Genomic DNA, 22,527 nt, shown 5'->3' on the forward strand with positions numbered 1-22,527 from the left:
GCACCGCTACAGTGGAACAGCGCATGCGCTGGACCACGGGCACCCAGGGGCGGTGTCCTGAACTTTCAAATTCAGCGTTCGGGGGCGGCGTCAATATGATGGAGGAACAGCAACGTACATCAGGCAGCCCGTCCACATGGAAAATTAAGAAATTTACATACGAAAAGGTACCAGTTTATAAAGTGTTTATTTTGGGATAAAAGGTGACACAAAATCTATAGGAAGCTTCCTAGAATGCAGCCCAGGAGCTGCAGAGGGGGGAACTTTTAGCTGTATAGCTAAATTTCTGATGACAGGTTCCCTTTAACTTGTTACCTTGATCTTATGGGCCTGGCCACAAGAGTCCTGTCCTCTGGCTCTTAGGCTAAGCACGCACTTTGCGTTCACCTACTTGCAGTTCTAAACGCATGTTTTGGGCTTAATTGATTTGACCAAAGTTGCCTTTTTCAGAAATTTAGCGCTGAAAACGCATGCATATTTACCGCGTTTTAGATGCGTTTTCAGCGCTATTTACCTGCTTTTTCACCTGCGTTTTGACAGATGCGTTTTGAACATCAAGACCCTGCTGAATAACGTTTAATATGTCAAACACAATGAAAAAAGAGAATAAAAAATAGATTTTAAGAAATAATAAAGAAAATAGAAATTTAGATTAAAATTATAGCGGTAATATACATTTTACTGCAAAAATAGCAATAAATTATATTTTTTTTATAATTTAATTGTCGGACTATGTGTGTGTGTAAAGGGACATATGAAATCATTATTTTAATGTCCAAAACGCATGTTTTCTGTACATAAAAAGCAGGAATTTGAAGGGATCTTGGTTTTTGCCATTTCTCTTGACTTCAATGTTAGCAAAACGCACCCAAAATGGCAAAAACAATTGACATGTTGCTTCTTTGAACGCATGGTTTTTTGCCACAAAATATGCAAATTAAACGCAGCATTTAGAAACGCAAAGTGCGGTCTAGAAATCTCCATTTTCCATAGACTTTGCTGTGAAATCAAAACGCATGCCTTTTGGCATGAAAAAGGTGCTTCTCAAAACGGACCTAAAAAGCACTTAAAACGCAGGTGGAAACGCAAAGTGCGTTCTTACCCTTATTGTCTATGGCTGCTCACTAACATTTCCAGAATGAACTGTCTCTTACCCTATCAGCTAACCCCTCCCCAACACTTAACTATCTCTTACCCTGTGGTCTGGTAACCACCTATATAAATGATAGGACACACATTACCGCGTATACCCTCACTGCACATTATACATGTACTCACTATACCAGGTCACATGGCACAATACAAAAGACGCAGGACACAGTTCACACTACACCACAATACAGTGACTTCAGCCACAGTCCACCTCCTCTCAAATACAAAACACAATGACTTTCATTTTTCCCTCAGGCCCTGCACATTATACAGTAAAATACAGTAAAATGAATGGCGTAATTGAACATTACAACTCGTCCCGCAAAAAAATACAAGCCCTCATATGGGAGCATCAAAGGAAATTTATTTTTTACAAAAAGTTATGGAAACGAAAGAGCAAAAAATGTAAGGACAACTTTGGTCTGGAGTACCGTCCTCCCCGCTGTACACAGGGCGCAGCTCCCACAGGTAACAGCCGCTCTGCTGCCCCCAGTGGCTGTCAGCTGTCAGGGCAGCTCCGCAGTATGACACAGGGAGGAGGGCGTTACTCTGCAGTACGCACGGCCCCGCCCACCAGCCTTACAATGCGGTAGTGTCCGCCGGAATCTGCCTGCCAACCGTCACATCCAGCCCGGCACCTGCAGACGGTAGAGGAGGACTCCACCAGTTACTAAAGTGTCTCCACTCCACTTAGAGCTATGGACGAGTAAGCGCCATTTTTCTGTAGACGACACATCATTATTTGATATAGTTGACTCCTAAGGAAAATGGCTAGTGTGACCGAGACAGGGGAAATGACGTCCGGATTGATGCTTTAGCTTCCTCTCACCCTTGTCATGTGAGGCTCGGGTGTGGTTTTTCTCTGCTCTAGACAAAGCGTTACCTAGCAACTGTCCGACGTATAAATTATTCATGAGGTGACGTCACCTCGCACGGCACGTTCTTCTACAGGCGTGTGACATCAGCACGGGTGAGGCCGGTTTGAACGACACAGTACAAGGTAACGGCGGCGGGAGAGAGGGAGGGAAGGCCGGGTGTGGACGGTAGTGGCGGCTGTGAGGGGACCGCGCTGTGTGCTCCGTACGATGGCGCCGGGAGACTCCCAGAATCAGAGCTGAGGTCTCCGGCACCTCACAGTGATGTGACTGGCACGTCTTCCCCGCGACCACTGCGCCCCCCATACTGGTCCTCACCGCCCCGTGTCTGCCTGTGTTACAGCCCGTGCGCCCCCCTGATAGTCCGCAGCCCCCCACCGCGCGTCACCCGGTATATCTGCCCCATATTACCTCCCCGTATATCACCCCGCATACTGCCAGCCCGGGCACCGCTCATTATCTGCCCCCATATTACCTCACCGTACATCACCCTGCATACTGCCAGCCCGGGCACCGCTCATTATCTGCCCCCATATTACCTCACCGTACATCACCCCGCATACTGCCAGCCCGGGCACCGCTCATCTGCCCCTATATTACCTCACCGTACATCACCCCGCATACTGCCAGCCCGGGCACCGCTCATTATCTGCCCCTATATTACCTCACCGTACATCACCCCGCATACTGCCAGCCCGGGCACCGCTCATTATCTGCCCCTATATTACCTCACCGTACATCACCCCGCATACTGCCAGCCCGGGCACCGCTCATTATCTGCCCCTATATTACCTCACCGTATATCACCCCGCATACTGCCAGCCCGGGCACCGCTCATTATCTGCCCCTATATTACCTCACCGTATATCACCCCGCATACTGCCAGCCCGGGCACCGCTCATTATCTGCCCCCATATTACCTCCCCGTATATCACCCCGCATACTGCCAGCCCGGGCACCGCTCATTATCTGCCCCTATATTACCTCACCGTATATCACCCCGCATACTGCCAGCCCGGGCACCGCTCATTATCTGCCCCTATATTACCTCACCGTATATCACCCCGCATACTGCCAGCCCGGGCACCGCTCATTATCTGCCCCTATATTACCTCACCGTATATCACCCCGCATACTGCCAGCCCGGGCACCGCTCATTATCTGCCCCTATATTACCTCACCGTATATCACCCCGCATACTGCCAGCCCGGGCACCGCTCATTATCTGCCCCTATATTACCTCACCGTATATCACCCCGCATACTGCCAGCCCGGGCACCGCTCATTATCTGCCCCTATATTACCTCACCGTATATCACCCCGCATACTGCCAGCCCGGGCACCGCTCATTATCTGCCCCCATATTACCTCCCCGTATATCACCCCGCATACTGCCAGCCCGGGCACCGCTCATTATCTGCCCCTATATTACCTCACCGTATATCACCCCGCATACTGCCAGCCCGGGCACCGCTCATTATCTGCCCCTATATTACCTCACCGTATATCACCCCGCATACTGCCAGCCCGGGCACCGCTCATTATCTGCCCCTATATTACCTCACCGTATATCACCCCGCATACTGCCAGCCCGGGCACCGCTCATTATCTGCCCCTATATTACCTCACCGTATATCACCCCGCATACTGCCAGCCCGGGCACCGCTCATTATCTGCCCCTATATTACCTCACCGTACATCACCCTGCATACTGCCAGCCCGGGCACCGCTCATTATCTGCCCCCATATTACCTCACCGTACATCACCCCGCATACTGCCAGCCCGGGCACCGCTCATTATCTGCCCCCATATTACCTCACCGTACATCACCCCGCATACTGCCAGCCCGGGCACCGCTCATTATCTGCCCCCATATTACCTCACCGTACATCACCCCGTATACTGCCAGCCCGGGCACCGCTCATTATCTGCCCCTATATTACCTCACCGTACATCACCCCGCATACTGCCAGCCCGGGCACCGCTCATTATCTGCCCCTATATTACCTCACCGTATATCACCCTGCATACTGCCAGCCCGGGCACCGCTCATTATCTGCCCCTATATTACCTCACCGTACATCACCCCGCATACTGCCAGCCCGGGCACCGCTCATTATCTGCCCCTATATTACCTCACCGTACATCACCCCTTATACTGCCAGCCCGGGCACCGCTCATTATCTGCCCCTATATTACCTCACCGTACATCACCCCGCATACTGCCAGCCTGGGCACCGCTCATTATCTGCCCCTTCATTATTCAACCCCCCCCCACCCATACACCCATTATCTTCTGCCCCTATATAACCCCCTTTACATTGCCAACTCTCTGCCCCTATACCTCCACCCCCCCCACGTACATCGCCAGTTACCTGCCCCTATATTACCTTCCCCCCCCCCTGACATTGCCGTCTCTCTGCCCTTGTATTACCCCCCCCTCTGACATTGCCAGCTCTCTGCCCCCTATATTACCTCCTTCCCCCCCCCCTTACATTACCTGTTATCTGCCCCTATATTACCTTCCCCCCCCCCCTGACATTGCCATCTCTCTGCCCCTATATTACCCCCCCTCTGACATTGCCATCTCTCTGCCCTTATATTACCCCCCCTCTGACATTGCCATCTCTCTGCCCCTATATTACCCCCTCCCCCCCTTACATTGCCTGTTATCTGCCCCTATATTACCTCCCTCCCACGTACATTACCTGTTATCTGCCCCTGTATTACCCCCCCTCCGACATTACCTGTTATCTGCACCAATATCACCTCCTTTCCCCCACGTACATTGCCTGTTATCTGCCCCTATATTACCTCCCCCCCTCCGACATTACCTGTTATCTGCCCCTATGTCACCTCCTTTCCCCCACATACATTGTCAGTTATCTACTCTTATATTATCTCCTCCTCTCCCCCGTACACTGTCTGTTATCTAGCCCATGTTACCTCCCCCTACCCCCATTCATTGTTGGTTGTCTGCCCCTGTAATATTATCTCCTCCCCCTCCCTGTGCATTGCCTATTGTTTGCCCCTGCATTAAATCCTCCCCCTGTATATATCACCCATCATCTGCTCCTATGGTACGTCTCCCCCCACCCTCCTACATCGTCCATACTACCTCCTCAGCTCCCTGTGTATCACTCACTATTACTTCTTCTCTGTATATTGCCCATCATTTGCCCCCGAATTACACCTCCTCTCCACCCTGTATATTATGACACCACGTCTATCCCATCTCCCCATGTCTCTGCCCCTTATTACAACCACACCTCCTTCACCTATATCTCCCATTATCTGCCCCCCTGTCACCCCCTCACTCTCCCTATTGTGCCCCCCCTATTACCTCCTTATGGTCACATACATTTCCCATTATCTGCCCTTTCACCCTGTATATTGCCCCCCATACTAACCCTCCCTTCTCCCTGTGTACATCTCCCATTACCTGCCCCCTCACTTTCTCCCTGTTTGCCACCCATTGTGTCCCTATTGCCTCCTTATGGTAACACTTCCCCTTATTTGCCCCCTCACCCTGTATATTGCCCCCCATGTGTACATCGCCCATTACCTGCCTCCTTCCCCTGTATATTGCCCATTATCTGCCCGCTATTAACTCTTCAGCTCCCCATACCTCACCCCTTATATGCTGCCTTACCTTGTCTCTGTATGTTGCCCATTATCTGCCCCTTCACCCTGTATGTATCACTCATTATTTCCCTTTGTGTATTCACACTGCCATCCAATAAATCCTCAGACCCCTCGACTTAGAATGGGTTCAGTCAGTTTTGGGGTTGGCAAGAATCTCACAGCGGGCGACTGTTCCGACCACCAAGAACACAAGACAGATCTTTTCCCATATTGTCTACATTCCTTTAATCCGTCACCTAATAATTTGGTTTAATGTATAATTTCACAAGATGGAAATCAGAAATGCCTGCAATTCTGATTTAGCATTCTGGCTTCCGGGTCCTCCGATGTCTCTGCCTTTACTTGGCAGTTTTCTATTCTATCACAATCTAATAATCCAGATTGAGGGGATTTTGCTGCGTTGAAAAGGGAATCTGTCACCAGGTTTTTGCTCCCCCAGCGGAGAGCAGCATAATGTAGGGGCAGAGACCCTGATTTCACCGATGTGTCACTTACGGAGTCATTCTGATAAAATCAAAGTTTTCTCTGCTGCAGATCTAGCAGTTATACAGAGCTCATAAATATGCTGGACTACCCGACAGCACGCCAAGTAGTCCTCTAATGATGATCTACTGCTGATTTAAATGGTGATTTTTATCAAAACTACACTAAGCAGCCCAGTAAGTGATTCGTCGCTGGAATCAGGATCTCTTCCTCTACATTAAGCTGCTCTCAGATTAGGTGGCAAAATCTGGTGATTCCCTTTAAAGTAACCCTCTGCCCTGAAGCTTGTCCAGATCTGTGCACTCCTGCGGAGAGGAGCGGCCCTGCTTTTGCAGCACTGGCGGACCTCCTGAGTCGCACTGAAGGGTCTGCCATGTCTGCACATGTCTCCTAATCTGTTGTGCAGGAGTCGGTCACGTGTTATCAGGCAGGACTGTGGGCTGACGGCCATGTTCCCGTCACTTCTTCCACTCCATAATACAGCAAGTCAGACCTGAGTGGGAGATGAGATCCTGCCCACCTCACCAGTGCTGGGGAATGGGGTAACGTTGGCTGTAAACATCTAAGGGTTGGTTCTATAGCCACTTCTGTATACAGGATCTGTGATAAATGTCTGCTCACTGGGACCCCACTGATGGTGGCACTGGAGCAGCGGCCATGTATGTGATCTGCTTCTGAACTCTGGAGGTATCAGGATCCCTGTTCTCACGATCAGTCAGATCCGCGGTGATCATACGCATGGACTGGGACTATAGGAATAGACGTGACTGTTCGGTGCCATCCCAGCCGCCTCCCCACATGATTGACAGGTCTCTCCCATGTGTCTGAAGGGTTGTGAGAAATCCAATATGACTGTTCGCCTTCCAACTTTCTCAAGATGGGAGAGCATGGGTTCCACTAACGTATCTTAGAGTCCTAATGACAGGAGAGAGACCATCATTGCTGGGGATCTGACTGGTAATGAGGAGGGCGTCCTGAAGTGTCCGGTGTGGATTCAGCAGTGCCCAGTCACAACCAATGCGCCTCTCATGATCAGTGGGGTCCCAATGGTCATACATCTATCACAGATTCTGTGGACAGAAGTGGCTTACGAGACAATGGGCTGGTGGCTGTTCATACTGCGTTTTGTTTGTTTTTTGTTTTTTTTTTTTCTGAAAATACCAGAGCCTTTGAGTAACGCATACCTGGCTGCAATGGTGCATAGCCGGGCCCTGATTCATGCTGCCTGTGGTTCGTGCAGTGTATTAGTGACAGGTTCCCTTTAACAGCTAAAGGCCCATTTCACACATCCGGCATTTCACCGGATTCGGCACGCACGCAGTACAGTACATTCATTTACAGTGGAAGCGTGACACCATGTGGCTGTGTGCTTTATACACAACCGCATGTATCCGTATGGTGTCGCGCTTCCACTGTGTAAATAAATGTACTGCATGCGTGCCGGATCCGGTGAAATGCCGGATGTGCGAAACGGGCCTAAGTCTGGTTTTACGTGGCTGTACCGGCCATATGTCAGTATCTCTATTGTCTGGAAGATGCCAGCATTAGATGACCGCAGTACTCCCACACGGGGCCCGGATGTTATGGCCTTCTGAAACTGACTGCATAATGCTGATTTTTGTTCCTCTTTTTAGGCCGGAGTTCCTCTTTCATCCTGTGACAGTGGTGGTTATATAGTGCTGAGGAGGCTGGGAGTGTAGAGATTTGTAGGCAGGGGGTGCTGGCAGGGGGCACATGATCTTTATTTTATATATATATATATATATATATATATATATATATATATATATATATATATATATATATATATATATATATATATATATATATATATATATATATATATATATATATATATATATATATATATATATATATATATATATATAATTCCTTATCTCATTCTTGAATTGAAGTATATAATTATTCTTGTATGTCTCCCTCCAGAGCAATGGCTGTCAATGTTTATTCCACGTCAGTAACAAGTGACAATCTAAGTCGTCATGACATGCTCGCCTGGATCAACGAGTCTCTACAGCTCAACCTGACAAAGATAGAGCATCTGTGTTCAGGTAAGGACCAGAGTTGTTCACTTTTATGGGGGGAGGTCATAATTAGTGGAAACCCTCGTTATCTCATTTAGATTTGTTATGTCAGTTGTGTGGACGATAAAGGTGAGGATTGATGCTTCCTGCTGTTGTGGTGGAGGTCCACCATACGTTGCCAGACGTCAGTGATGGGTGAGCCGTTCTTCACCATCCCACCCCCCAGTACTGAAATGAACTTTTCATGATTTGGGTAAGATTCAATAGGACTGTGGGGGTTACAAATATTACAGCAGTAGAACAGCTATTGCAGCCGTGGCTACACTTCATGTTGTGAGCTGTCCGTAACTCGTTTAATAGGAGTGTGGATCCCAATTAAAATGGGCCCATGGTGCTTGGTAAATGCCAATTATTAAAAAGACATTTACACACCTCCTACCAGGCCTTTCCATTTCTTCTGCTGCTTTAGTCCCTCCGTCCAACTAGCTGCAGTGGTGATCAGGCAAAGAAGAAAGTCCAGAGAACGCCAGGGGGCTCGGGCAGCAATGATGTTGGAGGCCAGAGTTTTTGGGTGTTTTTTTTTTTTTTGTTTTTTTTTGTGGCTATTTTCCCTTCTTAACAAGTTCCCTCAAATTTCAATTTTAAAATATCAACACATTCCAATAACTAAACTGCATTTCGGCTGATTATGTCCAGAGGTTGAGTGGCTTTTTTTTTTCTTATACGCTGGAATTGGATTCTGTACGTCGGAACATGACCCCTAAACTTGGGAGCCACCATGTTCCTGGTAATATGCCACAGTGCCTACATTTTTTTTTTTTTTGGTAGATAATCTGTCTTTTTGGTTCCACTTTGTTTCCAGTTTAACATCTGTGCTATTGTCCTTGACCATTGTCTACCTTTTGGAGACCATTTAGTCGTTTTGCTTCTATAATGCCAGGTCGTCCTAGGACTCTGCAATAAATGCGTTCATTGTTGTGCAGCACTGATCATAAATGTGGGGGGTCATGAAGGTTTCGGATGGGTTCCGCTTGCTGTAAATTTGGCACTGGACGTTTTGGTTAATTTTGCGTGTGACTAGGATGGTTTCTTTTTCTGATCTGAGGGGCTGTATACTTCCAGTACCAATCAGTGCATATTAAGTAGTACCCAACATACTGCCACTGAGCAATAGCATAAATGTACATGAGCCAATATATAGCAGAATGTGTAAATTTTTTTTGGGAGATTTGCTAGTGAATCGTTCCAGTGTGTTAGTCTCCTTTTATTCAGTTTCTCGTTAACGCCCTCGGATGGTAGGTCTGCTTTTCTCCGGTGCGGCCTCCTTGGTCTGGTTCCTCCATGCTGTACAGCCGGGTAGCTGCCTTGGTCTATGAATAATTACTTTACACAGGGCTACACAAGTCCCTGGAGGGAGTTAAGAAATAAAGGGCACCTCAGACCTCATTGCCTTTTGACGCTGATGATGATCATCAATGGGCTACTTTGTTCTTAGTGAATGTGATCCTAAAAATGAGGCATTTGCTTTAGAGTAGCATTTTTATTTTATTTCCACCCCCCCCCCCCCACAACCGTTCTTGATGTTGCATCGGTCACTGTTGGCTTGAACTAGTGATGGGTAGTCCGGCTCTTTTTGGTGATCCAGTTCCCATGGCTCCGCTCACCAAAAAGAGCCGGCTCGTTCTCGGCTCCTTATTAAATGTGTTCACACCAGGTGAACACATAATTAAGATGATAGTAACGCCGCCAAAACCCCGCCCACCCACGGCTAAACCCTGTCCACTTACAAGTGACCAATTAGATTGAGTGGGCGGGGTTTAGCCACAGGCTGGCGGGGTTTCAGCGGCGAAAAGAACAGATTAGAGATTTTAGTGGCTCACACTGGTGATCCGGCTCCTGTCGGTCACATCACTAGTTTGAACGGGCCTGGGCAGATCCGAGCCATGCGCGCAGTATGTGGGCAGCCATTCCTATAGTTCCCCTGCTATGGCCACTGTATGCTGGGGGGAGTTTGGAGAAACAAAACCCTGTCCTTGGGTAATTAGAATACATTGAGTTTTAGTAGTCCAGTACCCGTATAGGACCAGGTCATAAACTGCTGCCGTAAAGCCAGGAGTATAATCAAAAGCTTTTGTCTCCTGCTTGGATCCAGGCCTAGTTCCAGCTGTATATAGTGCGTGGGGTTAAAGCACGCCAGACGTTTCCCCTTTATTGCCCATTGGACTCCAGCGCCGTCACTCCCAGTTTACGCAACAATTAAAAAAAAAAAAAAAAAAAATAATGAATCGCTGGTCTGAACTTGCTGGATTTTTCTGCCTTCTTTATGGGGAATGTTTCTCTATGTATCTGCCAGCCCCTTTTAGTCCTGAATACCTGATGATCCGGCACACGTCCAAAATGAATTTCAAACATTGGAGCTGTGTTTTGGGAGTTTAACCCTTTGAGGTACCGATTTAACTAACCACCTTTCCCTTGGTAGTTGATAACTTGCTGATCTTCAAGGGTCTGACTGCTTCCAAACTGGACAACATGAATCAGATCCTGGCTGCACAATTGCATCCAGGTATGTATAATGTATCTACCCAAGACTAGTCTGGCTCTGCCCTGCCTGGCCTTTCTCATCACTGCTGGAGGTGAGTGGCGGGTGTTGTAGATGGTGAGAGGCCTGCAGCAGTGCGAAAGAGGCCGGCTGAGGGTAGAGCTGGACTTGTCTGGTCTCCTGGCTATGGTCCTCAGCTAGGTCTTCTAGCTGTAGTTTCTCTGAAACACTGGAGTATTTCAATGAAACAGTCTACCTGGATGCAATTGTGCAGCCAGGCTGTGATCTGTGGTGTGAGCGGCATAAATCCAATGATTCTTTAACCTTCAGTTACTTGGGCCAACATACCAGTCCATAAAACACAATTATACACTACTCACACAAAATTTAGGATATTTGGCATTCTGGTGAAATTTCACAATGATCCTAAAATGCACTCAACCTTCTCAGGTGACCTTAATGTGATCTTCATCGTCTGAATCCTCATGTCCAACTGTTCAATATCTCAGTACTTTTTAGATAGCTCCCTATTTTTTATTTTTTCAAAACATATTTTTAGGCACAATATAGTCATAACAGATCATGGCATCATCAAGATACAATATAAATCAAGGTTCACAATATTCTTTATATAATTAAGAACAGCCCGTCCCATTATCCCCTTATCTAAACCCCTCGGTGAAGAAAAACTTGCAATACAAGTCATACCAAATACAAGATCATAAAAGCAAATAATTAAAGAGCAAATTACTGGGAAGCTCATCAGAAACCACAGAAGGACTTTGAATCCACTCACCCCATTGTTTACTGAACTTGGGAATGGCACCTCTTCTGATTATTATTTTCTCCATTAAAATGGTATTATTTAGGCGGGCAATTATCTCCAACATCCCAGGTGGGCTAGCAATCGTTTCCCTAGTCTGGTACAGAATTTTTGATATTGCGAGTTGTGTAGCAGCAGGGCCTACCTCTTCTACTACTCCCAAGATACTCAATTTCGGGCGCAGGCGTAGATCTACATTGAATACTCTATCAAGTTGCCTAGAGATCAGTTAAATAGGAGCATGACCAGAACATGTGAAGCAAATCTGCACCCTCCCTCCTGCACCTTGGACATTTATCGTCAGTTCGAAGTTTAATTTTAAATAACACTTTTGGGGTTCCAACTTGCTGTCCTCTAACAAGAAGCTTACTGGCAAAAATTCACAACAGGTGTTTGATCCATGAAACCCCCCCAATAAATTTCGGGGTTCAATTAGATTTAATATTAAACTGTCCTCATCATGCTGTTCTCATTTTGACTTGAGACAAAGACTACACCAATCCAATTGATCAGCAGTACCTCGCCATTGCAAAGATTGAAGCAGAATCTTCTCAGACAGAAGTGGCTATGGAGCTTGGTGTCTTCAGCAGGTTGCAACAGATACATAGACTGGAAGTCACAGAAAGGCATAGACCTGAACGTCCTTTGGTCACATCCTACACGGATGATCTCTTCATTGTGAGCAATGTACTTTGGAACTGGATGATGGATGCCACATATCTCTAGGTCTCATCTCTAAAATTAGACTACCTGCAAGGGTACCTAACTACACCACCAGGTACAGGTGTCATCTACACTGGACGAGGGACTGATGAAGGTTGATTCACACTGAGCAGAAATGTTGGCCACCAATAATGTTGGCTACGTCAAGGAAAGCACTCTGCATCAGCCACAGTTGTCACTGGACGAGCCTTTGGAGGTGTTAGTGTGGGCAGGTGTCTAGTCAATACAGAACTGCCCTACACTGTTATTAGTACAGTGACAATCCATTACTACTTCATTAATCCAGTCGTTGTGCCTCTGCATGAACAACACAGGCTGCATTTCATCTTCATGGACTACAATGCTCCAACTCAGCAAGGTCGCATCATTGGAGAACAGCTACTGGAGACTGGTATGTCAAATGGACTTTCTCCAGACCTGAATACTATAGAAAACCTATAGGATCAGCTGCGTCACCGTGTAGAGCCTCGTAATGCTATACCCAGAACCGCAATGACCCGAGGGCCGCTCTTCTAGAAGACTGGGATGCCATGTCTCCGCAGGCAATAACTTCACTTGTGAGCAGCAGGAGACATCGGTATCGAGCTTTAATTGATGCTCAGGGCCACATGACAAGTTGAGACTGACATTTTTTGAGGTTATACCCACCACTGTTGGTGTTTGTTCCAATAAATCGAGATTAGGAAATCACCGTTGCATGGTTCTACTTAAATGCCCCACAGTCATGACAAAATATCACTGTAGTGTCAATTTCTTAGATTTTCCATAAATTTCACCCTGAAAGCCAATATTCCTTTGCTACAATTGGTATTTTCTTTGTCGCTCCTAATTGGGAGACCCAGACAATTGGGTGTATAGCTATGCCTCCGGAGGCCACACAAAGTATTACACTAAAAGTGTAACGCCCCTCCCCTTCAGCCTATACACCCCCCGTGCTGCTACGGGCTCATCAGTTTTTATGCTTTGTGCGAAGGAGGCAGACATGCACGCATAGCTCCACAGCTTAGTCAGCAGCAGCTGCTGACTATGTCGGATGGAAGAAAAGAGGGCCCATAACAGGGCCCCCAGCATGCTCCCTTCTCACCCCACTCTTGTCGGCGGTGTTGTTAAGGTTGAGGTATCCATTGCGGGTACGGAGGCTGGAGCCCACATGCTGCTTTCCTTCCCCATCCCTCAATTAGGGCTCTGGGTGAAGTGGGATCCTTTCGGTCTCCAGGCACAGGAGACCGTGCTCCATCCACAGCTCCTGAGGACCCTGCTGGATAGGAGCAGAGTATCGTTCAGGGACATGGCCCTGCTACTTTGAGGTACTCTGTGTCCCCGTGGGGACCGCGCACAGCAACACTCCAGCATTGCTGGGTGTGCTAGTGCACCGGGGACAGCAGCGCTGACTGAGTTTGTGCCATTACACACTTCAGCGTCGCTGAGTGTTCGTGTAGGGGGACTGCCGCGCTGACTGCCGCTGCCATGGTTATCACTGCGGCACGGCTGGGACTGTTAGTGCGCCGGGGACTTCCGCGCCGACCGCGCTTATACGGCGGCCGCGCTTATAACTCGAGTCCCCGACTTTTGCGGCCTAGTCTCTTTTTTTCTTCCCGCCCCCAGCCCTGCCAGTCAAGGGAAGGGTGGGACGCTGTACAGGACGGCAGCACTGAGGGCTGGAGCATGCTTTGCATACTCCACCCCCCTCACTCTGCACAGTGGGGCACCAGTTCCCGCACTTTTCTGGGTCACGCCCACAGCTCCCTCCTCTCCTCAGGACGCCGGCAGCCATTCCTCTCAGCTCTGCTAACGCTGGAGAGGAGAGACAAGCTCAGGGAGACCCAGGCAGGAATTCTGGTGCCCACACAACCGCTTTGCGCAGGCGGTAAGCAGCACCTGTGCTGCTGGCCTCACTAGTGCAGAAGTGTACTTATAGATTATATGATTATAGACTATACTTTACACTGTATGGTGCACTGTTGATTTTTGGCTATATACCCTCCTGTATTGCTTAGAGGAGACAACAGCATGTCGTCCACAAATAGCAAGGGTGCCAAAGCACATACTTACTATGCTGCCTGTGCAGCATGTACGGCTATACTGCCGGCAGGTTCCACTGACCCTCATTGTGTGCAATGCTCGGCCCCTGTGGCACTTTCTCAGCCGGAGCCTCTGCTAAGGGTGGCCCAGGGAGAACCACCTGTTAACACTGTCCAAGTGACAGGGACGGAGTTTGCAGTTTTTACTGAAAGACTTTCTGAGACTATGGCTAAGATATTAGAAGCCTTGCAGTCCAGGCCGGCATCTCAAGCCATGGGCACTGTGGAATCATTGCCCCCTGGTCCCCCTCAGTTGGAACAGCAATGTCCTCCCGGGGTGTCTCATGGATCCCAGGGTGAGGTCTCTGACACGGACCGCAGCCCCAGACCGACTAAGCGAGCTCGCTATGAAATCCCCTCGACATCATCACAATGTTCAGGGTCTCAGCGAGAGGACTCTCTGTATGATGAAGCGGAGGTAGCTAATCAGGATTCTGATCCTGAAGCCGCTCTCAACCTTGATACTCCTGATGGGGACGCCATAGTGAATGATCTTATTGCGTCCATCAATGAAATGTTGGATATTTCTCCCTCAGCTCCTCCAGTGGAGGAGTCAGCTTCTCAGCAGGAGAAATTCCGTTTCAGGTTTCCCAAGCGTACAAAGAGTATGTTTCTGGACCACTCTGACTTCAGAGAGGCAGTCCAGAAACACCGAGCTTGTCCAGATAAGCGTTTTTCCAAGCGCCTTAAGGATACACGTTACCCTTTCCCCCCTGACGTGGTCAAGAGCTGGACTCGGTGTCCCAAGGTGGATCCTCCAATCTCCAGACTGGCGGCTAGATCCATAGTTGCAGTGGAAGATGGAGCTTCACTCAAGGATGCCACTGACAGACAGATGGAGCTCTGGTTGAAATCCATCTATGAAGCTATCGGCGCGTCTTTTGCTCCAGCATTCGCAGCCGTATGGGCACTCCAAGCTATCTCAGCTGGTCAGGCGCAAATTGACGCACTCACACGTACGTCTGCGCCGCAGGTGGCGTCCATAACCTCTCAAACGTCGGCATTTGCGTCTTACGCTATTAATGCTGTCCTGGACTCTGCGAGCCGTACGGCGGTTGCAGCCGCCAATTCGGTAGCAATACGCAGGGCCTTGTGGCTGCGGGAATGGAAGGCAGATTCGGCTTCCAAAAAGTGCTTAACTGGATTGCCATTTTCTGGCGACCGTTTGTTTGGTGAGAGAGTGGATGAAATCATCAAACAATCCAAGGGAAAGGAAACATCCTTACCCCAGGCCAAACCAAAAACACCCCAACAGAGGAGGGGACAGTCGAGGTTTCGGTCCTTTCGGGGTGCGGGCAGGTCCCAATTCTCCTCGTCCAAAAGGCCTCAGAAGGATCAGAGGAACTCCGACGCATGGCGGTCTAAATCACGCCCTAAAAAGACCGCCGGAGGTGCCGCTACCAAGGCGGCTTCCTCATGACTTACGGCCTCCTCACACCGCATCCTCGGCCGGTGGCAGGCTCTCCCGCTTTTGCGACACCTGGCTGCCACAAGTAAAAGACCGTTGGGTGAGACATTTTGTCTCACGGTTACAGGATAGAGTTCAGCTCTCGTCCTCCGACTCGATTCTTCAGAACATCTCCGCCTCCCGAGCGAGCCGAGGCTCTTCTGCAGGCGGTGGGCATTCTGAAGGCAGAAGGAGTGGTGGTCCCGGTTCCTCTTCAGCAACAGGGTCACGGTTTCTACTCCAACCTGTTTGTGGTTCCAAAGAAGGACGGGTCCTTCCGTCCTGTTTTGGACCTAAAACTGCTCAACAAACACGTAAGGACCAGGCGGTTCCGGATGGAATCCCTCCGCTCCGTCATCGCCTCAATGTCCCAAGGAGATTTCCTAGCATCGATCGATATCAAGGATGCTTATCTCCACGTACCGATTGCTCCAGAGCATCAGCGCTTCTTGCGCTTCGCCATAGGAGACGAACACCTTCAGTTCGCGGCACTGCCGTTCGGCCTGGCGACAGCCCCAAGGGTTTTCACCAAGGTCATGGCTACAGTAGTTGCGGTCCTCCACTCTCAGGGTCACTCAGTGATACCTTACTTAGACGATCTGCTGGTCAAGGCACCCTCTCAAGAGGCATGCCAACACAGCCTCAACGTTACTCTGGAGATTCTCCAGAGTTTCGGGTGGATCATCAATTTTCCAAAGTCAAATCTGACACCGGTCCAATCGCTGACATATCTTGGCATGGAGTTTCATACTCTTCCAGCGATAGTGAAGCTTCCGCTGGACAAACAGCGTTCACTACAGACAGGGGTGCAATCTCTCCTTCAAGGTCGGTCACACCCCTTGAGGCGCCTCATGCACTTCCTGGGGAAGATGGTGGCAGCAATGGAAGCAGTCCCTTTCGCGCAGTTTCACCTGCGTCCTCTTCAATGGGACATCCTACGCAAGTGGGACAGGATGCAGACGTCCCTAGACAGGAACGTCTCCCTCTCTCAGGCAACCAAAGCTTCCCTTCGGTGGTGGCTTCTTCCCACCTCATTATTGAAAGGGAAATCATTCCTACCCCCATCCTGGGCGGTGGTCACGACGGACGCGAGTCTGTCAGGGTGGGGAGCAGTTTTTCTCCACCACAGGGCTCAGGGTACGTGGACTCAGCAAGAGTCCTCACTTCAGATCAATGTTCTGGAGATCAGGGCAGTGTATCTTGCCCTAAAAGCGTTCCAGCAGTGGCTGGAAGGCAAGCAGATCCGAATTCAGTCGGACAACTCCACAGCGGTGGCTTACATCAACCACCAAGGTGGGACACGCAGTCGGCAAGCCTTCCAGGAAGTCCGGCGGATTCTGCTGTGGGTGGAAGCCACAGCATCCACCATATCCGCAGTTCACATCCCAGGCGTAGAAAACTGGGAAGCAGATTTTCTCAGTCGCCAGGGCATGGACGCAGGGGAATGGTCCTTTCACCCGGACGTGTTTCAGGAGATCTGTTGCCGCTGGGGGATGCCGGACGTCGACCTAATGGCGTCACGGCACAACAACAAGGTCCCAACATTCATGGCTCGATCTCAAGATCACAGAGCTCTGGCGGCAGACGCCTTAGTTCAGGATTGGTCGCAGTTTCAGCTTCCTTATGTGTTTCCTCCTCTGGCACTGTTGCCCAGAGTGTTACGCAAGATCAGGGCCGACTGCCGCCGCGCCATCCTCGTCGCTCCAGACTGGCCGAGGAGGTCGTGGTACCCGGATCTGTGGCATCTCACGGTCGGCCAACCGTGGGCACTACCAGACCGACCAGACTTGCTATCTCAAGGGCCGTTTTTCCATCTGAATTCTGCGGCCCTCAACCTGACTGTGTGGCCATTGAGTCCTGGATCCTAGCGTCTTCAGGATTATCTCTAGTAGCAGTCACCTCACTTCGAAGAGTGTCTGAGTTGGCAGCGTTATCATGCAAAGCCCCTTTCCTGGTGTTTCACCAGGACAAGGTGGTTCTGCGTCCGGTTCCGGAATTCCTCCCTAAGGTGGTATCCCCTTTTCATCTCAATCAGGACATCTCCTTACCTTCTTTTTGTCCTCATCCAGTTCACCAATGTGAAAAGGATTTGCACTTGTTAGATCTGGTGAGAGCACTCAGACTCTACATTTGTCGTACGGCGCCCCTGCGCCGCTCGGATGCACTCTTTGTCCTTGTCGCTGGCCAGCGTAAAGGGACACAAGCTTCCAAATCAACCCTGGCTCGGTGGATCAAGGAACCAATTCTCGAAGCTTACCGTTCCTCGGGGCTTCCGGTTCCCTCAGGACTGAAGGCCCATTCTACCAGGGCCGTGGGAGCGTCCTGGGCCTTGCGACACCAGGCTACGGCTCAGCAGGTGTCAGGCAGCTACCTGGTCGAGCCTGCACACTTTCACGAAACACTATCAGGTGCATACCTATGCTTCGGCAGATGCCAGCCTAGGTAGGCGAGTCCTTCAGGCGGCAGTTGCCCACCTGTAGGACGGAGCCGTTACGGCTCTATTATGAGGTATTATTTACCCACCCAGGGACTGCTTTTGGACGTCCCAATTGTCTGGGTCTCCCAATTAGGAGCGACAAAGAAGGGAATTTTGTTTACTTACCGTAAATTCCTTTCTTCTTCCTTTTCCTTGGTATTTTTCATATTTCAAGGTTTTGGCTCCTGACTCCTTAGATCCCAAACACCCCTTCCCCAAAGCTCGCTAACATTTTAAACAATGAACAGTATAATTTAGATGATAAATGGTATAGAATACAAAAAGGGTAAGCACACCAGAGCGTATATGGGAGCAAGGTGGAGCGCCCCAGGTGGCTCCTGATGGTGATAGACCGGATCACCACCACCCCCTCCCGTCCCGGTTGTGTAGATGGGCTAATGATTGTTGCATTTCAGTGCATTTTCTAATGTGTTAAGACCTTCATGAAGTCGTCGCCAGCCCCCCGCCCCACCCAACCCTCTTGTCGTTGTCTGAACTTTGTGTGTATAATATATCTATATCAAATTTTTTAATATACAGAATTATACTTGGAATCCTATGTATTCTAAATATGAAATAAGGGAAAAAAAAAATCTGATTTAATTACAACATTTAACCTATCGCCATAGCCCCCCATCCTACCATAGAATAACTGGTATTGCACCTCTTAAAGGGAACCTGGCATCAGATTTGGTGACTATATAAGGCCTCTTTCACACGTCCGTGCCTCCGGTACGTGTGGTCAGTTTTCTCATGTACTGGAGACACTGACACACGTAGACCCATTAAAATCAATGGGTCTGCGTTCACGTGCGTTTTCTAGCATGGACCGTGTGTACGTGTGGAGCATACATGTGCCAGTGTGCTCCACATGTAGACATGTCCACGTTTTTCTCTGGCATCACGGTTGTCACACGTTACACAAACTGACCACACGGATGTGTTCCGTGTGACACGCACCGGAGAAAACACATGTATCTGCGAGAAAAAAAAAAACTTTACTCACCTTCTCCAGCCCTCCTGTCTCTGCCGCTGCTGTCACTTGCTTCCGACCATCGCTCATTGCATATTCACTTCACTGCGGCCGGAAGCAGCAGCAGCGGGGAGTCGGCAGGACCGGAGACCGAAGATCAGCATCACGGACAGCGACGCCAGGGACAGGTGAGCAGAAAGTTCCCGTTCTCCGTGTTATCACGGATAACACACGCAGAACACATGTGAGCCATAAACACGGCTCATGGAGGGCAAAACGCACCTTTGACACGTCCGTGAAAAACGTGCGTATTTTTTCACAGATGTGTGAAAGGCCTAAGCTGCGGCCACCACCATACAGTGTCTGTCTGTCTGTCTGTCTGTCTGTCTGTCTGTCTGTCTGTCTGTCTGTCTGTCTGTCTGTCTGTCTGTCTGTCTGTCTGTCTGTCTGTCTGTCTGTCTGTCTGTCTGTCTGTCTGTCTGTCTGTCTGTCTGTCTGTCTGTCTGTCTGTCTGTCTGTCTGTCTGTCTCTCTGTCTGTCTGTCTGTGTCCTTACGGTGACACAAAGCTGATTGGCCGCTGGGCTCGCCAACGCCCCCCCCCCCCCCCACCCCCACGGATTGGTCGCTCGCCCCGGCCCCCCGCACGCATCGCCAGACATAACCTTGCGCTGCTGGGATTGTGACGGAGCCGATGAATGCTGGTAACCATTATACACATCGGGTAACTAAGGTCCCTTAGTTACCCGATGTGTATCATAGTTACCAGCGTACACCGGCTCCCGGTACACATGTGCAGGGAGCCGGCATTATACTCCTCTCCCCCCAGGACGACTACTATTATAGTCCTCCTATTATACTTCTCTCTGAGTATAATAGAACTATTATAGCATGGGGGATGGAGCACGATGGGGGGTGCGCAGCATGGGGATATAGCACGATGGGGGGTGCGCAGCATGGGGGATGGAGCACGATGGGGGGTGCGCAGCATGGGGGATGGGGCACAATGGGAGGTGCACACCTCCAACACACACACACACACACTGGGAACCACAAACGCCACCCTACAGACACCCACACACAGACAACGCCGCACACACACAACACCCAACACACAAACACCGCGGCATGCATAAATATACGCACATACCGCACAAAACACCTCCCCCCAAAACACACCACACCCACACAAACCGCGCAACACACACACAACACGCTACAGACACACAGCGCTCCACAAACAACGCAACACACATACAACACCGCTCTCACCCCCCGCCACACCCAGACAACACCCAGAACATGTACAGCGCCCTACACAAACACTTGGTAACTACACACAACAACATCTATATATAACAAAAATCATACATGAACTGCACAATACGGAAATTCTAGAATACCCGATGCGTAGAATCGGGCCACCTTCTAGTGCTGTATATAAGAGCCCAGGCTGCTGTGTAGAACGTAAAAAATGACTTAAACGGTCGGTACAGTGCAGATGGGTGTCTCAGTTCTCCAGGTGTGGCGCCTCCTCTTTCGGCCTTCTTTGTCTTCCTTCTTCTGAAGCTGGGGTTCATGTCGTGTCTTATGTCATGCCGGTCTGCTTTGATCTGCGCCTGCACGGGACCGCTGTGCCGGCTCGTGCGCATGACTTAGGACACGGCATGAACCCCGGCTTCAGAAGAAGGAAGACAAAGATGGCTGAAAGAGGAGGCGCCACACTCGGAGAACTGAGACACCCATCTGACCCATCTGCACCGTACCGACCGTTTTTAAGTATTATAAAGTGATTTTTTTTTTTTTTTTTTTTATGTTCTACACAGTGGCCTTTGCTCTTATATACAGCATTCTACCATGCTGTATATAAGAGCCCAGTGGTGGTGGCCACCGCTTATAGGCCCCAAATCTGGTGACTGGTTCAAATTCACATCACTGGACTAAGTCTGCAGCAGTATGCTACCATTGTGACTTTTGCTCAAAATGTAAAGGGGACCCCCGCAAATGGGAAGGGCAGATCCTTGTCATGTATTTTTAAGGGCTCCATAATGCCGGGTTCCTTATTTGATTGGCAATTGAACATCACATGACCGGTCCTGGCACTTTGTCTCGGGCATCTGACCCATGGGAGTGGTTCTTAGTCTGGATGTGTAGCTATTTAATGCTTGTCCTACTTTTTCCTGGCAGGTAGTGTATATTGTCACTTTATGGACATGTTGTTTCCCGGATCAGTCACATTAAAGAAAGTGAAATTTCAAGCCAAACTTGAACACGAGTACATCCAGAACTTCAAAGTGCTGCAAGCCGGCTTCAAGAAGATGGGTGTCGACAAAGTGAGTACAACATGACCTTACGTGCTGTGTATTAGTGCGTATAGTCATGACTGGCAACCATCGTGTCATTGTATTCAGTTAGCTTTGATCCTGACATGGTGCCCAAAGAATGGCCGGTATGGAATGGGCGCAACTGAAGGCCCATATAATGGACAGTGATTTTTGTCATTAGCCATGTTTCTCTCATTGATTATAGCTAAATGTTTTGTACCTACATAAATGTTCCAGACACAGATTGAGTAAGGTCTTTCTCTGTAGATAATTCCAGTGGACAAGTTGGTGAAGGGCAAGTTCCAGGATAACTTTGAGTTTGTACAGTGGTTTAAGAAGTTTTTCGATGCAAACTACGATGGAAAAGACTACGACCCTGTTGCTGCTAGACAAGGACAAGATTCGGCCCCTGCTCCCGTCCTCCCCACTCCAGTCATGAACAAGCCCAAGAAGCCAATTGGATCCACAAACTCCGGTACTGGCAATTACCTGATCTGCTTTTTAATGCTTAAGGCTCAGACACTTTTTTTTTTTTTTTTTTATACACTGTGTAGACCCTAAAATGTTCGATATGAGATTCTAATGGGAAGTCTTTAAAGGGGTTGTCCAGGACAATTTTATTTTTTTACTTTGGTCCTAACAGCTAAGTTGCTGACTGCCCGCCTACTCATGCCGGCAGGGTTCACCCCGTGAACAGAGCCGCTCTGTTGACGATAAGTATCACTCACTGGCAGCAGCGGTCTTTGACGTCTGATCTTGCACCGGGTAGAACAGGAAGGTAGTTAGCAACTACTTGTCTGTTGGTTCTTAAACCCATAGATACAAAATATTGTCCAGGATAATCCTTTTTAAAGCAGGGGTACATGGTTTAAAGACACTTGATTAGCATGATACATGATTTTCGTTTGTACTAAGGGTTGGTCTACCAAGGGCCACGATTTA

General features: G+C 49.1%; 1 protein-coding gene across 1 annotated transcript in view; it reads left to right on the plus strand.

The window, feature by feature from the left end:
* The first annotated feature begins 2,060 nt into the window (after positions 1 to 2,060).
* MAPRE1 (microtubule associated protein RP/EB family member 1) overlaps positions 2,061 to 22,527 on the plus strand; it is a 37,916-nt gene continuing 17,449 nt past the window's right edge. The window contains exons 1-4 of the mRNA XM_075347821.1: positions 2,061 to 2,152; positions 8,104 to 8,228; positions 21,449 to 21,594; positions 21,853 to 22,060. Coding sequence (XP_075203936.1) covers positions 8,108 to 8,228; positions 21,449 to 21,594; positions 21,853 to 22,060 — 475 coding nt within the window. The 5' untranslated portion in view covers positions 2,061 to 2,152; positions 8,104 to 8,107. The remainder of the gene's footprint in view (positions 2,153 to 8,103; positions 8,229 to 21,448; positions 21,595 to 21,852; positions 22,061 to 22,527) is intronic.

Source organism: Anomaloglossus baeobatrachus, chromosome 5, assembly GCF_048569485.1.
Source record: "Anomaloglossus baeobatrachus isolate aAnoBae1 chromosome 5, aAnoBae1.hap1, whole genome shotgun sequence".
Classification (NCBI taxonomy): domain Eukaryota; kingdom Metazoa; phylum Chordata; class Amphibia; order Anura; family Aromobatidae; genus Anomaloglossus; species Anomaloglossus baeobatrachus.